Genomic DNA, 17,510 nt, shown 5'->3' on the forward strand with positions numbered 1-17,510 from the left:
GTTGTCCTGCTGAGACCGAGCCTAAATTATGTAAAATAGCAGCTGGTGGATGCAGCAATCAAAGGAGATGAGGGAGAAGGTGGGCGAGAGGAAAAGGAGGCACAAAGAGATCCCGGTCCTTGGAGAACTGCAGGAATTCAGGTGCACAAAGACAATCTGAGGCTGCAAATTCCACCCTTCATTGTCTGCTTGGAGGAGCCATCGATAATTGGACCGTGATGGGTTTCTCTTTTTTCTCTTTTATTGCATTCCGTGGTTCCTGGAAGGCTCTGGGGTCCTTGCTAAAACCACAAGTGGCAGATTCTCAGCTCCCGAGGTTTTCAGACCAAAATTATTTAGGAAAGGATTTTTTTTTTTTGGTCTGTTTATCTGAACTTGGAATGAACTGTTTGAGGTTTGTCCCTAATAAAAGCATAGTTTAGAATCGCTGGAATATTCTGCAGCATAAAAATGGCCTTAAAAATGGGCAGAGAGGGGGTGTGTTTTGCCTGCAGTCAGGGCTTGCTTTTATTTAAACTCAAGGATGCTGAAACCTCCCAAACTGATCCCACACAGTTCCTGCCCTTCCCTTGAATAGTGGGAAATTTAACCCTGCAGCCCAAGGACAATTTAAATCTGAAATTGTAAAGTTTAGACTGAAATCTGAACTTTCTTGAGCGTTCCCTGGGATCTGCCAGTGGGACTTGGGGTTAAACCATTCTGTGCTGGTTTTTGGTGACAGTTTCGAGCATGACCATTCCCATTCCAGCCTGGGGGATCCTCATGCCAGCATTGCCAGTCTTCTCCCACTTTCTGAGGATTCCTGAGCATTCTGGATCCTCCTGCAATTCCACATGGTCACCTTTTGGCCCTGGAATCCTGGACTGATGTAAAGGTCAATAATTGCATCAGCAGCAGATGAGGAGATCCCCAAAGCTCCTGCGGGGTCGTGCTCACCCTCTTTGTGTTTGGAAAAGGAATTTTTTCCTGGTGCAGCTTGGAGCCCAATGGAGGGCAGGTATTTACCCTGCCAGAATTGTTGAGGCTTCGAAAAAAATTGGCAAAAAGCAAAAATCTCCACTTTAGACCAACTCTCCTGGAAGTGCCTCATTTTGCTGCCAAGCTTTGTTACACATCCCAATCCGAGCTGCATCTCATGACAGAACCACTGCTGGAGCCAAAAGTCTGAAGTTTCCAGCTCTGAGCAGGTCACAACGAGACATTGCAGCAATTTGAAAGTGTTGTTGCAATTTCATTTTCTCCCAGCCAGAAAGTTGGACGAAAATAATCCTCGCCATGAAAAGCTTTGGTTTCAGCAAATCAACGATTTGTTTCACCCGGAGAAAAAGACTCCTGGAAAAATTCCTGCTCTGGGACTGCCTTTAATTCGGACAAAATCAACAGTGGCTCCTAGTGGCTGACTGCGGGGGAATGGCCAAATCCATCTTGAGTGTCCCTTCCTTGACCCTCCTCGTGGATCCGTGCTCGTCAGCGAGCGGGAAATTTGCGCTGCGAGCAATAAACCATTTCAGAAGGCATAAAAATATCCCCGTTTCCCCGGCTCCCGTTGGTGTCAGGGGAAGATAATTACACTGGAAGGCTGGAGCAGTGGATGTTTGGCTCATCTGCTCCTCAGCATCCTCTCCAACAATCCCCAAGCTCCCAGCAGCGCTTGGCCGCCGTTCAGGGCCATCCGTCCTTGTCGGTGCCCGGCGGGTCCTGCCCGGTGTCCCGGCAGGATCCCGCTCCAACATCCCTGCTCACAGCTGGCCCTGTCATCACATTAGCGCTGCCTGCCTCCAAACAGCATCCCAAAAGGATAATGAAGATCCCTGAGGTGAGGTTTTGCAGTGTCAGCCGTCTGTCAACCTTTCCCAGGCGTCCTGCCGCGCTCCAATCTGCTGGATCAGCTCCTGGGCGCAGCTGCTGACGTTCCAGGCCACCTCCTTGTCCTCTCCTGTCCCCGTCCCTCGTGGCCTCTCTCCCCTCCCTGACAGATCGCTGCAGATTTTCTCCCACACTTCAATAGGAGGCAAAAGTCACGGAGCTGGAGACAAAGCAAAAAAGGGGCACAAATCGTCAAAGGGAATTGGGAAATGAATTCAGGATTGGCTCAGTGCTCCACAGGAGGATCTTGGGTTTGCCTAAGGGAACTTGGGATTTTAGAGAGTTACAATGTCCAGATTCCTTTTATTTGCCTTATGGTGTTTAGGTTGTTCAGCTTTTCATACTCTGACATTTTTGGTGATGACTCTGAGATTGTCTTATCGTGATGCACTTGATGATCTTTGAGGTCTTTTCCAACCTTAGCCATTCTGTGCTTCTATATCTGCATCATTCCAGGATTGGGGATTTGAAGCGACCACCAGAAAGCCCAATTTTCATGATAAAATTGTGACTCTTGGCAGCAGCAAGGGGGATTTGGAGAACCCCACACTACATTTGCCTTCAGTGCGTGAGGCTGCTGCTCCATGGGAGAGGATGAGGTTCTGGGAATGGCAGTGGGCAGGTTTTCCATGTTTCCCAGGAAAAAGTGCTGGGGAACAGCAGGGAAAACAGAACGACCCCAGCAAGCTGTCAGGAATGGTGGTGGCTTCTTCTCCCAGATAATCAGCAACAGGATGAGAGGAAATGATGAGGCCTCAAGCTGTGCCAGGGGAGGTTCAGGTTGGACATCAGGAGGAATTTTTTCATGGAAAGGGTGGTCAGGCTTTGGAACTGCCCCAGCCTGGTCAGGAACTGGAACTGGAGGTGGCACTCAGTGCTCTGGGCTGGGGACAAGGTGGGGATCAGGCCCAGCCTGGACTGGATGGTCCTGGAGGTCTCTTCCCACCTCAGAGATCCTGGGATTCTGTGTGATTCCTTGCTGACAGTTGTCATTCACTTCCCAGCCTCAGCCTGCCACCCACACCCTGCTCCAGCAGCTGTGCCTGCAGGGACACCAGACCTTAATGAGTTCTTTTGCTCCTTGTCAAGAATTCCCTCTCCAGCTCTGCCTGGGGGGACCCTGAACGTGCCAGGTCCTGACAGAGAGCTCGGGAACGCTGCCAGCACCTGTGGCTTGGAGCAGGACAGCCTGGGAGCCTGCAGGGCTGTTTTGGGATCAGTCTCTGTGGAGAGCTGGTCAAATTCCATCCCAGAGCAGCCCTGAGCCTCTGATGAGGTTGGGGTTTTTTTGCCTCTCCCCAGGTGTGAGTTGGAAACTGGGTGGAAATACTAATTTTGTGTAGTGGCTTTGATTTGATAATTTTATATTTTTAAAATTTGGATTTAATTTTTAATTTTTTCATTCCAAACCATGACACCTGGTAGTTTTGGCAAGGAATAGGATGGATGAACTCTGCCTGATGTGAGGGAACCGGGCCCTGCAAATTTCCCAGTCCTTCCCTTCCTGGTATCCCATAGCAATCCGAGTTTATGGATTAGAACCTGGAGCTCTGAGTGCTCTTCCCCTGGATAAATGGTTGAGCAGCAGACAGACGATTGCAGGGAGTAATTTAGCAGTGAATGATGGCTCATTAGCAGCCCACGGACTGGAGGGGATGTGTGGGCTCTTCCCAAATCCCAGTTAACTCTTTCACCCTCTCCTTCCACTGCCAGGGGTTGGATTTGCTGAGTGTGGATGTGTTACAGAGCCTCAAGTAGTGCAACAGCATCCCCCAAACCTGCCGATTTTTACCCCCCTAACGAGGAATGGGGAATAAAGGAAATTATTATCAGTCCAGGAGATGAGTCAGATATGAAAATCACACTTTTTCCCAGACAATGTTATTACTCTGAGGAAAAGGAAATGAAAAAGACTCATTTTGTCTCACAAAGGAGCAGGCCTGGAACTCGAAATGCTCATTGCAGAGCCAGGTGCTGTTGGAAGGAGCAGCTCCAGGGAGGGAGCAGATCAATCCCACCTTTTCCCATTGTTTAGGGAGCCTGGGTGCTGGGCAGGCTTTGCTGCACTTCCCAGGAAAGGAATGGAATGTCTGGAAGCCCGAGGGAATGTGGTGCTGGGATAGAAGATGGGCATGGAAAAATCTTGGGTTTCAGCTCCATTAAAGTCTTGTGCACCCAGAGAAACTCAGAGATCCTGAATGCACTGCTGGCACTCAGGGCCACACTGCTGGCACTTAAAATCTGCTGGGTTCAGGAAACACAATTTGGGGGTTTGGGGGGCAATTTCCAAAGGGAGATAAGTACCTAAAAAAACATAAAACTATTGATCCCACTGACTTCAGGTGTATTTGTTTTCTAATGCTCTTAGGAGCATTAGAAAAATGCTTTGTTTTAATGAATAGGGCTGATATTCCTATATCACATACAGGAATATCCTATATTCCTATATAGCAGCACCCATAAAGTTTTGCTGGAGTCAGTGCAGTAAAAGCAGAGTGATCCATGTGAATCCAGGCAGATTCCAGCCTGGATAATTCTAGCTTGGAACAGTGAGTGATCCATGTGAATCCAGGCAGATTCCAGCCTGGATAATTCTAGCTTGGAACAGTGAACAAACTCTCTCCTTTGCTTAGCTTGAATTATTTTGCGTTGGGCACAATTGTTCTCCAGCTGCTCCAGAGCTGGGCTGGGATCCTGTGATCCCATAAAACTCACAGGGAATTCCAGAAGGTTCATCTGCTGTTCCCTCAGACATTTCTTTTCCCTCCATGGCTTTCCAGAAGGAGCACAAATCCCAGCAGGAGGAACATTTCCCATTTTCTCTGACCATTTTGCTTTTCTGCCTGCAGCCAGACGAGCTGACCAATGCCCTGGAGATCAGCAACATCGTCTTCACCAGCATGTTTGCCCTGGAGATGCTCCTGAAGCTCCTGGCCTTTGGCATCTTTGGCTACATCAAGAACCCCTACAACATCTTTGATGGGATCATCGTGGTCATCAGGTTCTTCCCTCACTGTGGTTTTTCTGCTGGGGAGTGGGGTGGGGATCAGGGATGGCAAGGGAAATTCAGGATGGGTGTTAGGTAAAGGTTTTTTACTGAAAGAGTGGTTGGGCACTGGAACTGTCTGTCCAGGGAGGTGGTGGGGTCACCATCCCTGGATGTCTTTCAAAAAGGATTGGATTTGGCACTCAGTGCCATGGTTTGGTTGGTGAGGGGGTGTTAGGGCTGGGTTGGACTCCATGGTCTTCAAAGTCTCTTCCAACCTGGTGATTCTGTGATTCCATGTGTTAATGCAGGGTTGGGGTGTGCTGTAATTGTGCTGGACTTTTGGATTCATGCAGGGTTGGGGTGTGCTGTAATTGTGCTGGACTTTTGGATTCCTGTCCTTAGGAGAGCTGTCCAAAGTAAATCAACCTGGCAGATGGAGAGGAAAATCTATTTATGCCACACATCTGGCACTGGGGTGGATTTTCCACTCAAGTGCAGCGTGGCTGGTCCTGGGAAAGGGGTCCTGGGAGTGTCCATACCCCAGCAGTGCCCTCCTCTCCCAAATGACCCCAGCTGGGCTGGAATTGGGCAAGCAGGAGGGAAAGGGAGGGCCCTGCTTTGCTGTGTTCCCCAGGAACACTGTCCCAGTGCTGGGATCCTTTCTGGTCACCCCTCAATCAGTAATTTGGGGCAAAGAATTCCAGGAACACAGAGATGTAAACCAGGAGAGTGCCCTTGGCACATCCCTTTGATCCAGACAAGGTTCAAGGTTCTGAACAAAGGTCATTCTGTGGTCTGATCAAACCAACCTCCCCAAAACTCCCTCTGGATGTTCTGAAGGAAGATAAATAACTCAAGAGACATAAGAACTATTGATCCTATTGACTTGAAGTGGGTTTTTGTTTCCCTAATTCCCTTAAGAGATGCTGGATTTTGTTTTAATGAATAGAGCTGTGCTGATATTCCTATATCATAGGAATGGATATTCCTGGGATAAAATTGTGATCCACATTATTATCGTGGTGCAGACATGGAGAACCTCAGGAAAAAAAAGGGAATTAAGGAGAGAATTGACCCCAAAACCAGCTGTAAAGCAGATGAACCATGCCACCAGAGGTGCGACCACGCCCCTGGGAGTGAAGCTGCTTCCAGAAGCAGGAAAAGGGGAGATTCTTGGGGGGATCAGCTGCCAGGGAGCAGAACTGCTGGTGCTAGCAGTGTCCCCGTGTCCCCACAGTGTCTGGGAGATCATTGGGCAGTCGGACGGGGGCCTGTCCGTGCTCAGGACGTTCCGGCTGCTCCGCGTGCTGAAGCTCGTGCGCTTCATGCCCGCCCTGCGCCGCCAGCTCGTGGTGCTCATGAAGACCATGGACAACGTGGCCACCTTCTGCATGCTGCTCATGCTCTTCATCTTCATCTTCAGGTATTTCTTGGTGTTTCAGGTATTTCAGCTCTTCCTGAGGCGTTGTTCTACTTCAGGGATGGGGACACGCCGCTGGTGTGGGGGTGATGCCTTGGGAAGGCTGGGCTAGAACAGAGGATGGAAGAATTAAAGAATAGAACAGAGGCTGGACAGAGTTAAAGAATAAAGTAGGGGTTTATTAAAAGGCCTCAATGGATCCACCTTGGGCCTGGCCAGGGCTACACCCAAGAGGAACCAAAATGGTCCCAAAATGCACGACCGCTCACGGGGTCTCTCACTTTTATAAGTTCTGCTCCATTTGCATATTGGAGTTAATTGTCCAATTACAGCTTTAGGTTATGCAGTCCCATCCTTGTTTTTCTCTCCTCAGCCCACATTGTTTGTGCTCTTGGGCCTGAGATTTGGATCATTTGTCCTTGGTCTCCAGCTAGAGGAGGAATTGTTTTGTCTCCCTGCTCTGTGCACAGAGCTCACCATCCCCTAATGTGAAGCCAGACCCACCCACTAAAGCAGCACAGAACCAGAAAAATAGAAAAGCCAAAACCTGAGGCATCAGGGGGGATGCTCACAGTGGGATATTCACCCTTTTCTGGTCTGTTTTTCATGGAATGCCATCATTGCAGAGGTGAATTAAGGACACAAACAGGCAATCACTGCCCCTCAGAGGCTCCTGAGCTGTGCCTGTCACTGACTGGACCATACCAGTGTTAGACTTGGGGCTGAAGTCGTGCAGATTCCAAGATTTCTGTCTGTTTGACCCTCTAATGCCCCTCAGAATCCTTTGATTGGAAACCAGAGAGCTGGCAGCATGGTTTGTCATTTTTCCAGACAAAGGAGAATCCTGGATTTTCCTTCAGTGCAGACAACTGGAATGAAATGTGAGGCAGGAGAACCAAATTGCGGGGTCAAAAAAAAACCACTGGGAGTGGAAAAGTGTGCGTGAAACCCCTGCAATCCTCCCTGCAACCACATTTCACCCAGGTGTTCCTTCCATCTGCCTCTTTCCCCACTGCAGCATCCTTGGCATGCATCTTTTTGGGTGCAAGTTCAGCCTGAAAACCGACACGGGAGACACGGTTCCAGACAGGAAGAATTTTGATTCCTTGCTTTGGGCCATTGTGACCGTGTTCCAGGTAAGCTCTGCGTCCTCAGGGATGTTTTAAGGGGGAACACGAGGAGTTTTTATTCCATGAAACTCTTCCAGGAGGTGTCAAATTTGGAGTGAAGAGTTATTAGGGTAGAGATGGGTTTAAAAGCCCTGATGGAGAAGAAATCTACTCAAAATCAGCACTGTCCATATCTCTTATCAGTAAAAGGAGGGCATCCACTCTTATTTTCCTTTTTGCTGCCCATCCTGCTCCTACTCTGCAGATCTCTGTCTCTTTCACTGCCTTTTGCAAACAATTCTGTGTGACTGGGAGTAACAGATCCTCTCCAAAATCAGAGCTGGAGGTGCTGGGGAAGCCTTGACATAAAAAGTTGTGTTTCCTCTGCAGCCTGGTTTGTGCCTGAAATTCCTGGCAGTTCCACAACAGAGGAATCATGGTTAATGCTGTTTCAAGGATATTTTAAATACAAAAATTGGACTTTTGTGTTTCAAAGCTCAGGCTTTAGAATCTGAGTGCAACAAGTGCAAATAAAGTTTCTAAAGGCAGAGTAGCATCACTCAAGGTGGAAACCAGGCCAGAGCCTTCCCTGTGGATATAAATTCTCACAAAGGAACAAGGACAATATCAGCCCCAGCCTCAGAGCTTCCCATTTTTCCCTTCCCAACACATGAATTGCTGCATTTCTCCTCCCAGTCCTTTGGGAAATGCAGCTGGCACGGAGCACAGAGGCTCAGTCCTGTGTCCCAGGAAGGTTATTGAGCAGCATGACTCAGTGCAGCACTCCTGTCCCCAAAGCCACCTTGGTTCAGGGGGTTTGAGGCCGTTTCCATTGCAAGAATTAATGTGGAACATCAGCCTGTCATCCATTTCTCTAAGCTATTTGAAGCTGGAGAGTGAAAATCCCTGAGGAAGGTCCCTCAGAGCAAAGCTTTGCAGTGATGGGGATTTTTTTTCCTCAATGTTTTTACCTGAAGGAAACAACTTCCCTGAGGTTCTGGAGCCACCCAATGTCATTTATCTCATTAAATATCCTGTCCCTTACCCTTTCCTTCAGCTCCAGCTGCCTTCTAAAGAGCAGCCTGAAAGGAGACAAGATCTGAGGCCTCAGGTCTGTTATCTTCTGATGGTTATCAAAGGAGGCAACACCTCCAGGAAATAATGGGATTAGGACAGTGCATCCTTCACCTGGGGATATCTTGGATCTAAAGTGTCCTCTGTGGGCAGGCCAGTGCCTGCAAGGAGGGCAGGCTTGGCCAGCAGAGGTGCAAAGATCTAAATAAAGGCAAATTTCTACAACGTGATCCGACATCACGTGCAGAGAGCTGGACAAAGGCAATTCCTGCTGCCTCATCTCAGGAGAGCTGCCAGTGGAAAGGTCAGGAGGAGAGGGAGAATGGCAGGATTGAGTGCACGGAGGAGCTGAGGGTTCCCTTTCCCTGCAGATCCTCACGCAGGAGGACTGGAACGTGGTGCTCTACAACGGGATGGCCTCCACCTCCTCCTGGGCCGCCCTCTACTTCGTGGCCCTGATGACCTTTGGCAATTACGTGCTCTTCAACCTCCTGGTGGCCATCCTGGTGGAAGGATTCCAGGCAGAGGTGAGACGTCCAGGCTGAGGGAGGGGGAGAGACCTGACACACACGTGTGGGGATGATCCATGGCAGGGAAAACATCCACCCATGCAGGCAGCCCTACATTTAAATTTAAGGGCTGCAGATGATCTGTGTGAACACCTGAAGCTCTTCTGGATCAATCTTTGCAGCTCTAAATTTGAATTTAAGTGGTTCAGATGAGCTGGGCTGAGCACCTGAAGCTCTTCTGGATCAATCTTTGCAGCCCTAAATTTAAATTTTAATTTAAGGGGTGCAGATGATCTGTGGTTGGCACCTGAAACTCTTCTGGATCAATCTTTACAGCCCTAAATTTGAATTTAAGGGGTGCAGATGATCTGTGGTGAGCACCTGAAGCTCTTCTAGATCAATCTTTGCAGCCCTAAATTTAAATTTAAGGGGTGCAGAAGATCTGTGGTGGGCATGTGAAGCTCTTCTGAGTCAATCTTAAAGCCAAACTGGATGTGGACTGGGAATTGGGGGACCAGGACTCTGATCTCCTACACAGTCTGCTGTGTGATTTAGAAGAAATAATTTAGCATTAATTTTACTCACCAAATCTCCCATATACCCCATGGTTTGTGTTCCTGTGTGGTGGGACTCAGGCTTTCAATACATTCAAAAGTTTTACTGAAATCCAAACAGATTAAACCAGCTGGCTTCCCTTGATGAGGGCTGGTTGCCTTGTCCTGAAGGGAGCTCAGGGCTCTAAGCAGGACTTTCCCCTCATGAATCCGTGCTGTCCATGGCTCTATCCTGTGATTCCACATGTTCCAGCCCTGAGGACCAGGCAGGATGAGCCCTGTCCTTTCCTTGGAACTCTGTTCCTCCTGGAATATTTAAAGCCAGGAGCACAGCTGCTCAAAAGCCATTCCCAGGTTCCTGACATTAAATTCTCAGATCTTTAGGACGTTGCTTTGAGGTGGAAGGAAGTTTTCTCCTTTAGGGATCTTTGCAGGGAGCAGCTCCCCTTCCTCCCCTGCCCTGTGGGAGGTTGAAGCCAGAGCTCTCTGAGTGCCTGATTGCTCCTCCAGACAAGCTGTGGTTTCCCTGCCCAGCCCTAATGGCTCCTTTCAGAGCTGTTTCAGACCATGATTTAAATGTGTGCAAGCTCTGCTTTTCCCAGCCTGCATCATTCACCCCAAGGGCCAGCAACCACAGGCATGGCATTTGCAGGGCACATTTTGCTCTCCACTCCCATTTATTATCAATCCTGACATCAGGCCTGTGGGCTTGTCACTTGTCTCAGGGAGAGGCATTACACAAAACCCTTCTCAGCTGCCAGGGCTCCTCTCAAGCCTTGCACTGGGAAATCATAAAATCCTGGAATGCTTTGGCTTGGAAGGGACTTTAAAGTTGTGGTTCCAACCCCCTGCCACAGCTAGGGAACCTTCCACCAAACCAGGCTGCTCTGGTTGTAAACCAAAGACAAATTATTGTGGAGCTGGGTTTGCTTTTGTCATCCCTGGCTCTGCTGCTACGCTGGGAATTCTTGGTTTGACCTCTTTGACTTTGCCTCTGACAGGGGCTGTTCTGAGCAGTCACAGGAGGCACTGAGGGGAATTTCTCCTCCATTTGCTCAGGTGTTTCTTTTATTTATCTGGAGAGGGACTCCTGGGACAGCTGAGAGCTGCTCTCGACTCAGAACCATCAGCAGGGCTTCAGCAAGGGCACTAAAATTGTCCTGTGAAGCACAGCACACGCTCTCAGCCTGATCCCAGCTCCTGATCTGCCTCTGGAGCAAGTCTGCCAGGAGTTTTCCTAGAAGAGAACAGACTTAAATGGCCACAAACCCATTTTTAGTACATTTGTGTTTAGTACAAGTAGCCAGACTTCAAGCAGGGCCATAATTGCATATTTATGTTTACACCGTTCCCATGTCATTTTGAAATCCCCCCCAGAGCTGCTCTGGGAGAGCAGGCAAACCTCCCAAAATTGTGCAGATCTTTCATCCACTCTGCACTGGTGTTTCTGCTGTGAAACAAAGATGAATCAGGGAGCTCGAGCCGTTCAGTCATCCTGGCTGCAGCTCTTGGCAATAAATCACAGCAAAGTGAAGCTCATTGCCACTTCAGCACCGTGCCTCTGGAAACTGGGGGGGTTTGTCCAGCCATGGAACTGTGCTGCTTTCTCTGGGATCAGCCCTTCCATGCAGCCCTTTGCTGTCAGTTTGCACAGGTTTCTGCAGTGCTGAGGAATCCAGACAGATTCCTGCTGGCATCCTGCTGGAATCCCTCCCTGAGCAAGGAGAGCCTGAGGATGGCTCCTCTGTCCCAGGCTGATCATCTCTGGTAGCAGATCTGTCCAAAATGAGCTGGAATCACAGGAGGAAAGGCAGGGTGAGGGTGGCTGTTCCCTGTCCTGAGCTGCTGCAGGGCTGCCAGGCACACTGGCCCCATGCCCTCTGCCTCAGGTTGCCAAGAGATTTCCCAAAACAATCCCAGCCAGCACAGAGGGTGCAAATCAGGCTCTCCAGATCTAAGTCAATTTGAAAGTGCTGTCAAACAGATAATTAAATCCCTCTGACACCCTTTGACATCAAACCCTAAGTGCTTTCAGCAGGGATCACAGAGAGAGCAAACACGGAGCCCCACCGTGCCAGGTTTCTCAGTCATTCCTGCAATTCCAGCTGCTCTGGGATGTTTTCCCCTGGGATTTGCTCTTCCTGGAGCTGTGTAGGAAGCACAGAGACACGGCAGGGACACGGTGACAACCACAGCATGGTCCTTTCTGTCCAAATGAGTGAAAACAAGGGAGAGGGACTTGCCTGGGATCATTCCCAGGGTGGTCTCAGAGGGAATTTGGCACAAACCACCCATGGGGAGCAGAGGCAGCTCAGAGCTGCTGAGGAATCCTAATGACTTGGGTCTGTTAATTACCCTCCTCCTCTCTGCAGGGAGATGCCAACAGGTCAGACACAGATGAGGACAAGACATCTGCCAACTTCGAGGATGAGTTTGAGAAGCTGAAAGACCTCAGAGCAACAGGTGGGGCTTTGTGTCTGCATTTTCCTGGGAATCTGGGAGCTACAGCTCTGCTTCCACAATGGAAGAATCCAGCTAATTTAGCAATTAATCTGACTGCAGAGTCAAAGAGCAGCTCTGCAAAGTGTAGGGGAGGCTAAATGAGCACTGATATTTCCTTTAGACAGATGTTTTTCTAATTTAAACGTTCCCCAAGAATTTTTAGCCATGTCTCCTCCCTCCTCCTGCACCATTAGCACAGAGTGCTTTGCTGACAGCAATGTTCTCACCCCACTTCTCGGCAGCTTTTCCAATCAATCAAGATCTCATCTGTTCCTTTTGGTTTCCCACACAAAATGCATTTGGGTGAGGTTTGATGGATGGAAAATGTTGCTGCTCATTTGTGTTCCAGGAGGGTCTGGCAGTCGGTTTGAGGGGAGGCCCACACTGCTCTGCTGTACCAAAAACATGGAATTGGAGGTGACAGCCTTCACTTTGCAGCCAGAGGGGTGACAAAAAGGGATCACACATTTTAACAGTGAATGATGGCAAACAGGAGCCTCTTCAGTTCCTGCTTCCTTTGATTCCCAGCTTGGGCTCTGTGAGGATCCCTCCAAATGCTCCTAAACCAGGATTTGTGTCAGCCAAGGAGATGCTGGTTGTGGGGAGCAGATGGAATTCAACTGAGGAAGGGGCAGAGTCACCTGTTGGGGACGCAGAGGTCCCTTCCAAGCCAAGACATTCCATAATTCCACGGCTCCTTTGGAGGACACTGAATTCCCAAAAGCCCCTTAAGAGGTCCTGGCATTCACCCAATGCCTTTCAACACCTTGTGGGGACCTCACTGCCCACAGCTCCCCCTGGCAGAGCTCCTGGAGGTCCCCAGGAGCAGTGTCCCCTCACGTGGTGTCCTCTGGTATTGTATTTGTGGGGCGCCCCGTGGCAGGAAGGAATGATGAATCTGACTCCATGTTCTCAGAAGGCAAATTTATTATTTTAAGATACTATATTATATTAAAGATATAAATATGAAAATATTATAATAAACAGAAGAATACAGAAAGGATACAGACAGAAGGCTAAAAAGATAATAATGAAAACTTGTGACTCTTTCCAGAGTCCTGACATAGCTTGACCCTGATTGGCCAATAAGTCAAAACAATTCACATGAAACCAATGAAATAATCACCTGTGGTAGACAATCACTAAACACATTCCAAAGCAACAAAACACAGGAGAAGCAAATCAGACAATTATTGTTTTCATTTTTCTCTGAGACATCTCAGCTTCCCAGCAGCAAAACGCTGGGCAAAGGGAATTTTTCAGAGGACATGACTGTGCCGCCCTGTCCCCTTTCCCTGCAGAGATGAAGATGTACTCGCTGGCTGTCACCCCCAACGGGCACCTGGAGGGCAGGGGGGCCATGCCCCCGCCCATCATCCTGCGCACGGCCGCCACCCCCATGCCCACCCCAAAGTGCTCCCCACACCTGGACTCCCTGCACGCCCCTGGGGACTCAAGGAGAGGCAGCAACGCCTCGCTGGACCCCACAGGCTACGACCAGAAGTCCTTGGTAAGTCCTTGTTCCTAGTCCATGGTCCCAGTCCTGGGTTCTTGCGGTCAACAAGTGTCAGAGGGCACTGTGGGGTCTTGGTTTCCAGGTGGTGGTGAGATGCTCTGGGGTGGAAGGGACACACAAGGATTGAGGGAATGGTCCTGACAGGGGTTGATCCCATAAGTTTGGTGTTGTCAGCACCGGCTGAGATCAGCTTAGGGTCGTGTGGGATATTGGGGACAGGCACTGCTGGAAAATGAAAAGGAGGGTGGTGGAGGGGGGAAATGAGTAGAAAGGCAGGGGGAGAACAGAGCTGGGCTAGGACAGCAGAACAGCCAGGGACAGAGAGTCCATGGAAAGGGGAAACAGGGATGTACCAGGATCCAGGGTTTTCCTGCCTCCCTGGAAGCCCTTGCCAAATCAACTCACTGGAGAGCCATAACCTGAATGAGTCCAGCTACTCCCAACCCCTCAGAGGAGGAGCAGGAATCTTTTCCAGCCACACCAGACATTTGGAATGTCTTGGAGAAGCTGTCAGGTGTTCTGTGAGGATGAGACCTGCAGCCCCTTGGTGTTTTGGGGTTGTATCTTGAATTTATACTGTGTCAGGGAAATGAAGCATTTTCCCTTGAGCTCTGGTGACAGCCCCACAGCCCTCTTGGAGGGGAAATCAGGGGAACAAGGCATGAGGGGGTTTGGAATGAGGAGATGGGATGAGATGATCCTCAAGGTCCCTTCCAAGCCAAGCCATTCCATAATTCCACAATTCCTTTGCAAGGCTCTGAGTTCCCACAGAGGCTGTGACATTCACCCAGTGCCAGGATCGGGCTGAGCTGCTGCTCTGGCAGCCGTGCCTGCAGCAGGGGGGTGGGAGGGCAGCTCTGGGTGGGCACACAGGGAGCAGAGGCAGCAGGCAGAGTGGATTTCTGCTGCTGTTTATCCATCCCACTCCTCTGCTCCAGAGCTGCGAGATCATGTTCAAATCAAGGCAGCAGACCGTGAAGGCACCTCACGCCCCGGCACAGCCACCATCCCCCTTGCTAAGCTGCTTAGTCAACCTAATGCCTTTGAAAAGCAAACAGAGCTGACTGCTGTTTGCCTTGGGCTTTCATGGCGCTGCAAGCTGCTGGACAGGGATGTTCATCCTTCCAATCCATTCTCAGTGCCACCAGCCAGAGGCAGGGGAAGCAGGCAGGGCTGCACTGAGGAGGAGGAGGAGGAGGAGGAGGAGGAAGGCAGTTTGCTTTGGTTTGTGCTGGGAGGAGGGTGTGGAAGGAAAAGGAGTTTTCCTCCTGGCTTTTCTGCACTGACCTTAAGCTCTCTCATCCTGGGAATTGCCTGTACCTGCCCAAGAGTGCAGACAGGCACTGAAATTTGTGGAGGAGGAACATTCACTCCACTTTCTCTCACGGCAAATGGGAGAAAAGTAATGGAAACAGGGGCACAATTCCTACCAGGCATGGGTGACTCATGTTCCCTTTGGAAGGCAGGGAAGTTGTGAGCTGAAACTACCATAACATGAGCAAAGTTCAGCAAAATGCCACTTATTGATGTCTTTGGGTTCATTTTTATGAGGAGTTGGTGTTGCCAGGGAGTCACTGAGATGGAGGGTTGGAGGCTGTGCTCCAGGCGTGGTCCAGGTTCAGTGTGGCCCTGACTGGGTGCTCCCATCTCAAGGATGGAACTGGAGTGGTGCTGTGTTGGTTTTGCACCAGGGAAGTGATGTTTTAACAGAAGCTGCAAACAGTTTCTTTTGTGTTAGATAAAAAAACAGTTAGTAATTAGGTTTGAGAATTACCAACCTGTTAAATACTGAGAAAGTCAACAGTCCTTATGAACACACATATAAAACCATATATATGTTGGAAGCTTACCTCTTTTTCTTTTGCTTTGGAAGCAGGTAAACCCACCACATTAATTAGTACATTAACCAAGAAACCTCAAATCAACAACTTAAACCACTAGGCGGGAAGGGGAGGCCGTGACTTTCACCAATCTGGGCAAAACTCCCCAATCCTTTGGGGATAAACAAGCCCTCCCTCCCTCCCTCCCTGTGGGAATCTAAAATCAGAGGGTTTTGGGAAAGCTGCAAAAGGCAGGCCTCAGAGACAGCAGAACTGTGATTAGAGCTAAGCAGCAGCCATGAGATTTGTCAGCAGAGAAATTATATAGGTAGAAAAGTAAAGACAAATAGAACAATGGTTTGTGTATTAACACTTGTCTAGAATAACTCCCTAAGCTACAGAAAAGTTTATCTAGTGAGATATTAGGGAGTTCTAAGCTTAATAATGGAGCTCTGTGCATTGTGTTTCAAGGCTTACAAGCAGGTATTTGAAATAAGCAAATTGTTAAGCAAAGGTACGTGTGCTTATAGCGGTTGGATGGAACTATTGTCAATATAGTCTTGATTTTTGTGATTGGTCAAAAAACTTTTAAAGTAAGTTGTAACATTAAGCTCTTAGTCTGCTGCCTGGGATGTGAGCTGGTGGCATCTTCCCATTGTCATAACCATGTAATGAGGCTGATGCTGGAAAATACAACAGCTCAAGGCACGTTCCACAGCAGCCCTGTCCTGTTTGTGATTTGTACATAGCCCCTGGCCAGCCACAAATGGTGCCCCTCTGTGATGCCTGCCTTTCTCACCTTTCCCAAAACCCTCCGATTTCACGGATTCCCACACCTCCCTTCTCTCCCAGTCCAGCCTCCGCAGCTCCCCCTGCGCCAACTGGGCCACCAGCAGCACCTGGGGCAGCCGCCGCTCCAGCTGGAACAGCCTGGGCCGGGCGCCGAGCCTCAAGAAGAAGAACCAGTCGGGAGAGCGAGAATCGCTGCTCTCCGGAGAGGGCAAGGGCAGCACGGACGACGACTCGGACGACGCCAAGTCCGGCTCGCCCAGCCGGCTCTCGCCGCCGCGCCGGGCCGAGTCCCTGGATCGCCGCGGCTCCCAGGAGCTGCTGCCCGAGCTGCTGAGGGTGCCCTCCGTGCGCCAGCTCGGGCCCGGCCCCGCTGCCCTGCTGCCCGCAGAGTTCCACGGCTGCAACGGCAAGATGGGCGCCGAGCTCTTCCTCAGGGTGGACGGGCACAAGGAGGACGCGCTGGACTACGAGGATGACGGGGAGGATGTGAGTGCTGAGGGAGATGGGGGCTCGTGGTTTTACAGTGGGTTTTCTGTTCCTAAAAGGATGGATAGAAATCTGACGTGGAAATGTGTTATCCCCTCCTGAGGGATGGGCCTTTGCTTCCTGAAAGATCCCTTTTTTAAGAGATCTTTTTAGGCCTGTGTTGTATTTGCAGGGAAATGCCCCAATGAAGGCAGGAATGATGAATCTGACTCCGTGTTCTCAGAAGGCTAATTTATTATTTTATGATACTATATTATATTAAAGAATGCTATACTATACTAAAGAATACAGAAAGGTTACTTACTAAATGCTAAAAAGATCAAAATGAAAACTTGTGACTCTTTCCAAAGTCTTGACACAGCTTGGCGGTGATTGGCCAAAGAGTCAAAACAACTCACACCAGAATCCAATTAAACAACCGCCTGTGGGTAAACAACCTCCAAGCACATTCCAAAGCAGCAAAACATAGGAGAAGCAAATGAGATAAGAATTGTTTTCCTTTTCTCTGAGGCTTCTCAGCTTCCCAGGAGAAAAATCCTGGGTGAAGGAATTTTTTCAGAGAATGTGAATGCCATAGGCCTGTGACAATCCCATGAGGTAAAACTTCCTTTTTTTCCCAAAAATGCCTCATATTTGGGCTAATTGGAATTGTCCCTCTCCAAAATTAGCTGCTGACACAATAGACTTTACTCACAGGAGCTGTTTGGTGTCATGAAAGCTTGGAAGCCTAAAAAGAGATGTTTTCCACTTCACTTTTTGGTTGCTTGAGGGCTTTTTGAGTTTGGCACAACTCTGTATCTCCAAAATGACCCCTTCCCAGAAGTCTTGCTTTATCCTGTCCATCTCTTCCCTTTTTCCACCCCTTTCCTCCTT

General features: G+C 49.4%; 1 protein-coding gene across 1 annotated transcript in view; it reads left to right on the plus strand.

Moving 5' to 3' along the window:
• The window catches only part of CACNA1H (calcium voltage-gated channel subunit alpha1 H), a 149,695-nt gene that overhangs the window by 97,737 nt on the left and 34,448 nt on the right, over nt 1-17,510 (plus strand). Inside the window, exons 10-16 of the mRNA XM_059484127.1 lie at nt 4,716-4,867; nt 6,093-6,278; nt 7,294-7,411; nt 8,830-8,985; nt 11,894-11,984; nt 13,325-13,533; nt 16,212-16,637. Coding sequence (XP_059340110.1) covers nt 4,716-4,867; nt 6,093-6,278; nt 7,294-7,411; nt 8,830-8,985; nt 11,894-11,984; nt 13,325-13,533; nt 16,212-16,637 — 1,338 coding nt within the window. The remainder of the gene's footprint in view (nt 1-4,715; nt 4,868-6,092; nt 6,279-7,293; nt 7,412-8,829; nt 8,986-11,893; nt 11,985-13,324; nt 13,534-16,211; nt 16,638-17,510) is intronic.

The sequence above is a fragment of the Ammospiza nelsoni genome, chromosome 17 (genome assembly GCF_027579445.1).
Source record: "Ammospiza nelsoni isolate bAmmNel1 chromosome 17, bAmmNel1.pri, whole genome shotgun sequence".
Taxonomy (NCBI): Eukaryota; Metazoa; Chordata; class Aves; order Passeriformes; family Passerellidae; genus Ammospiza; species Ammospiza nelsoni.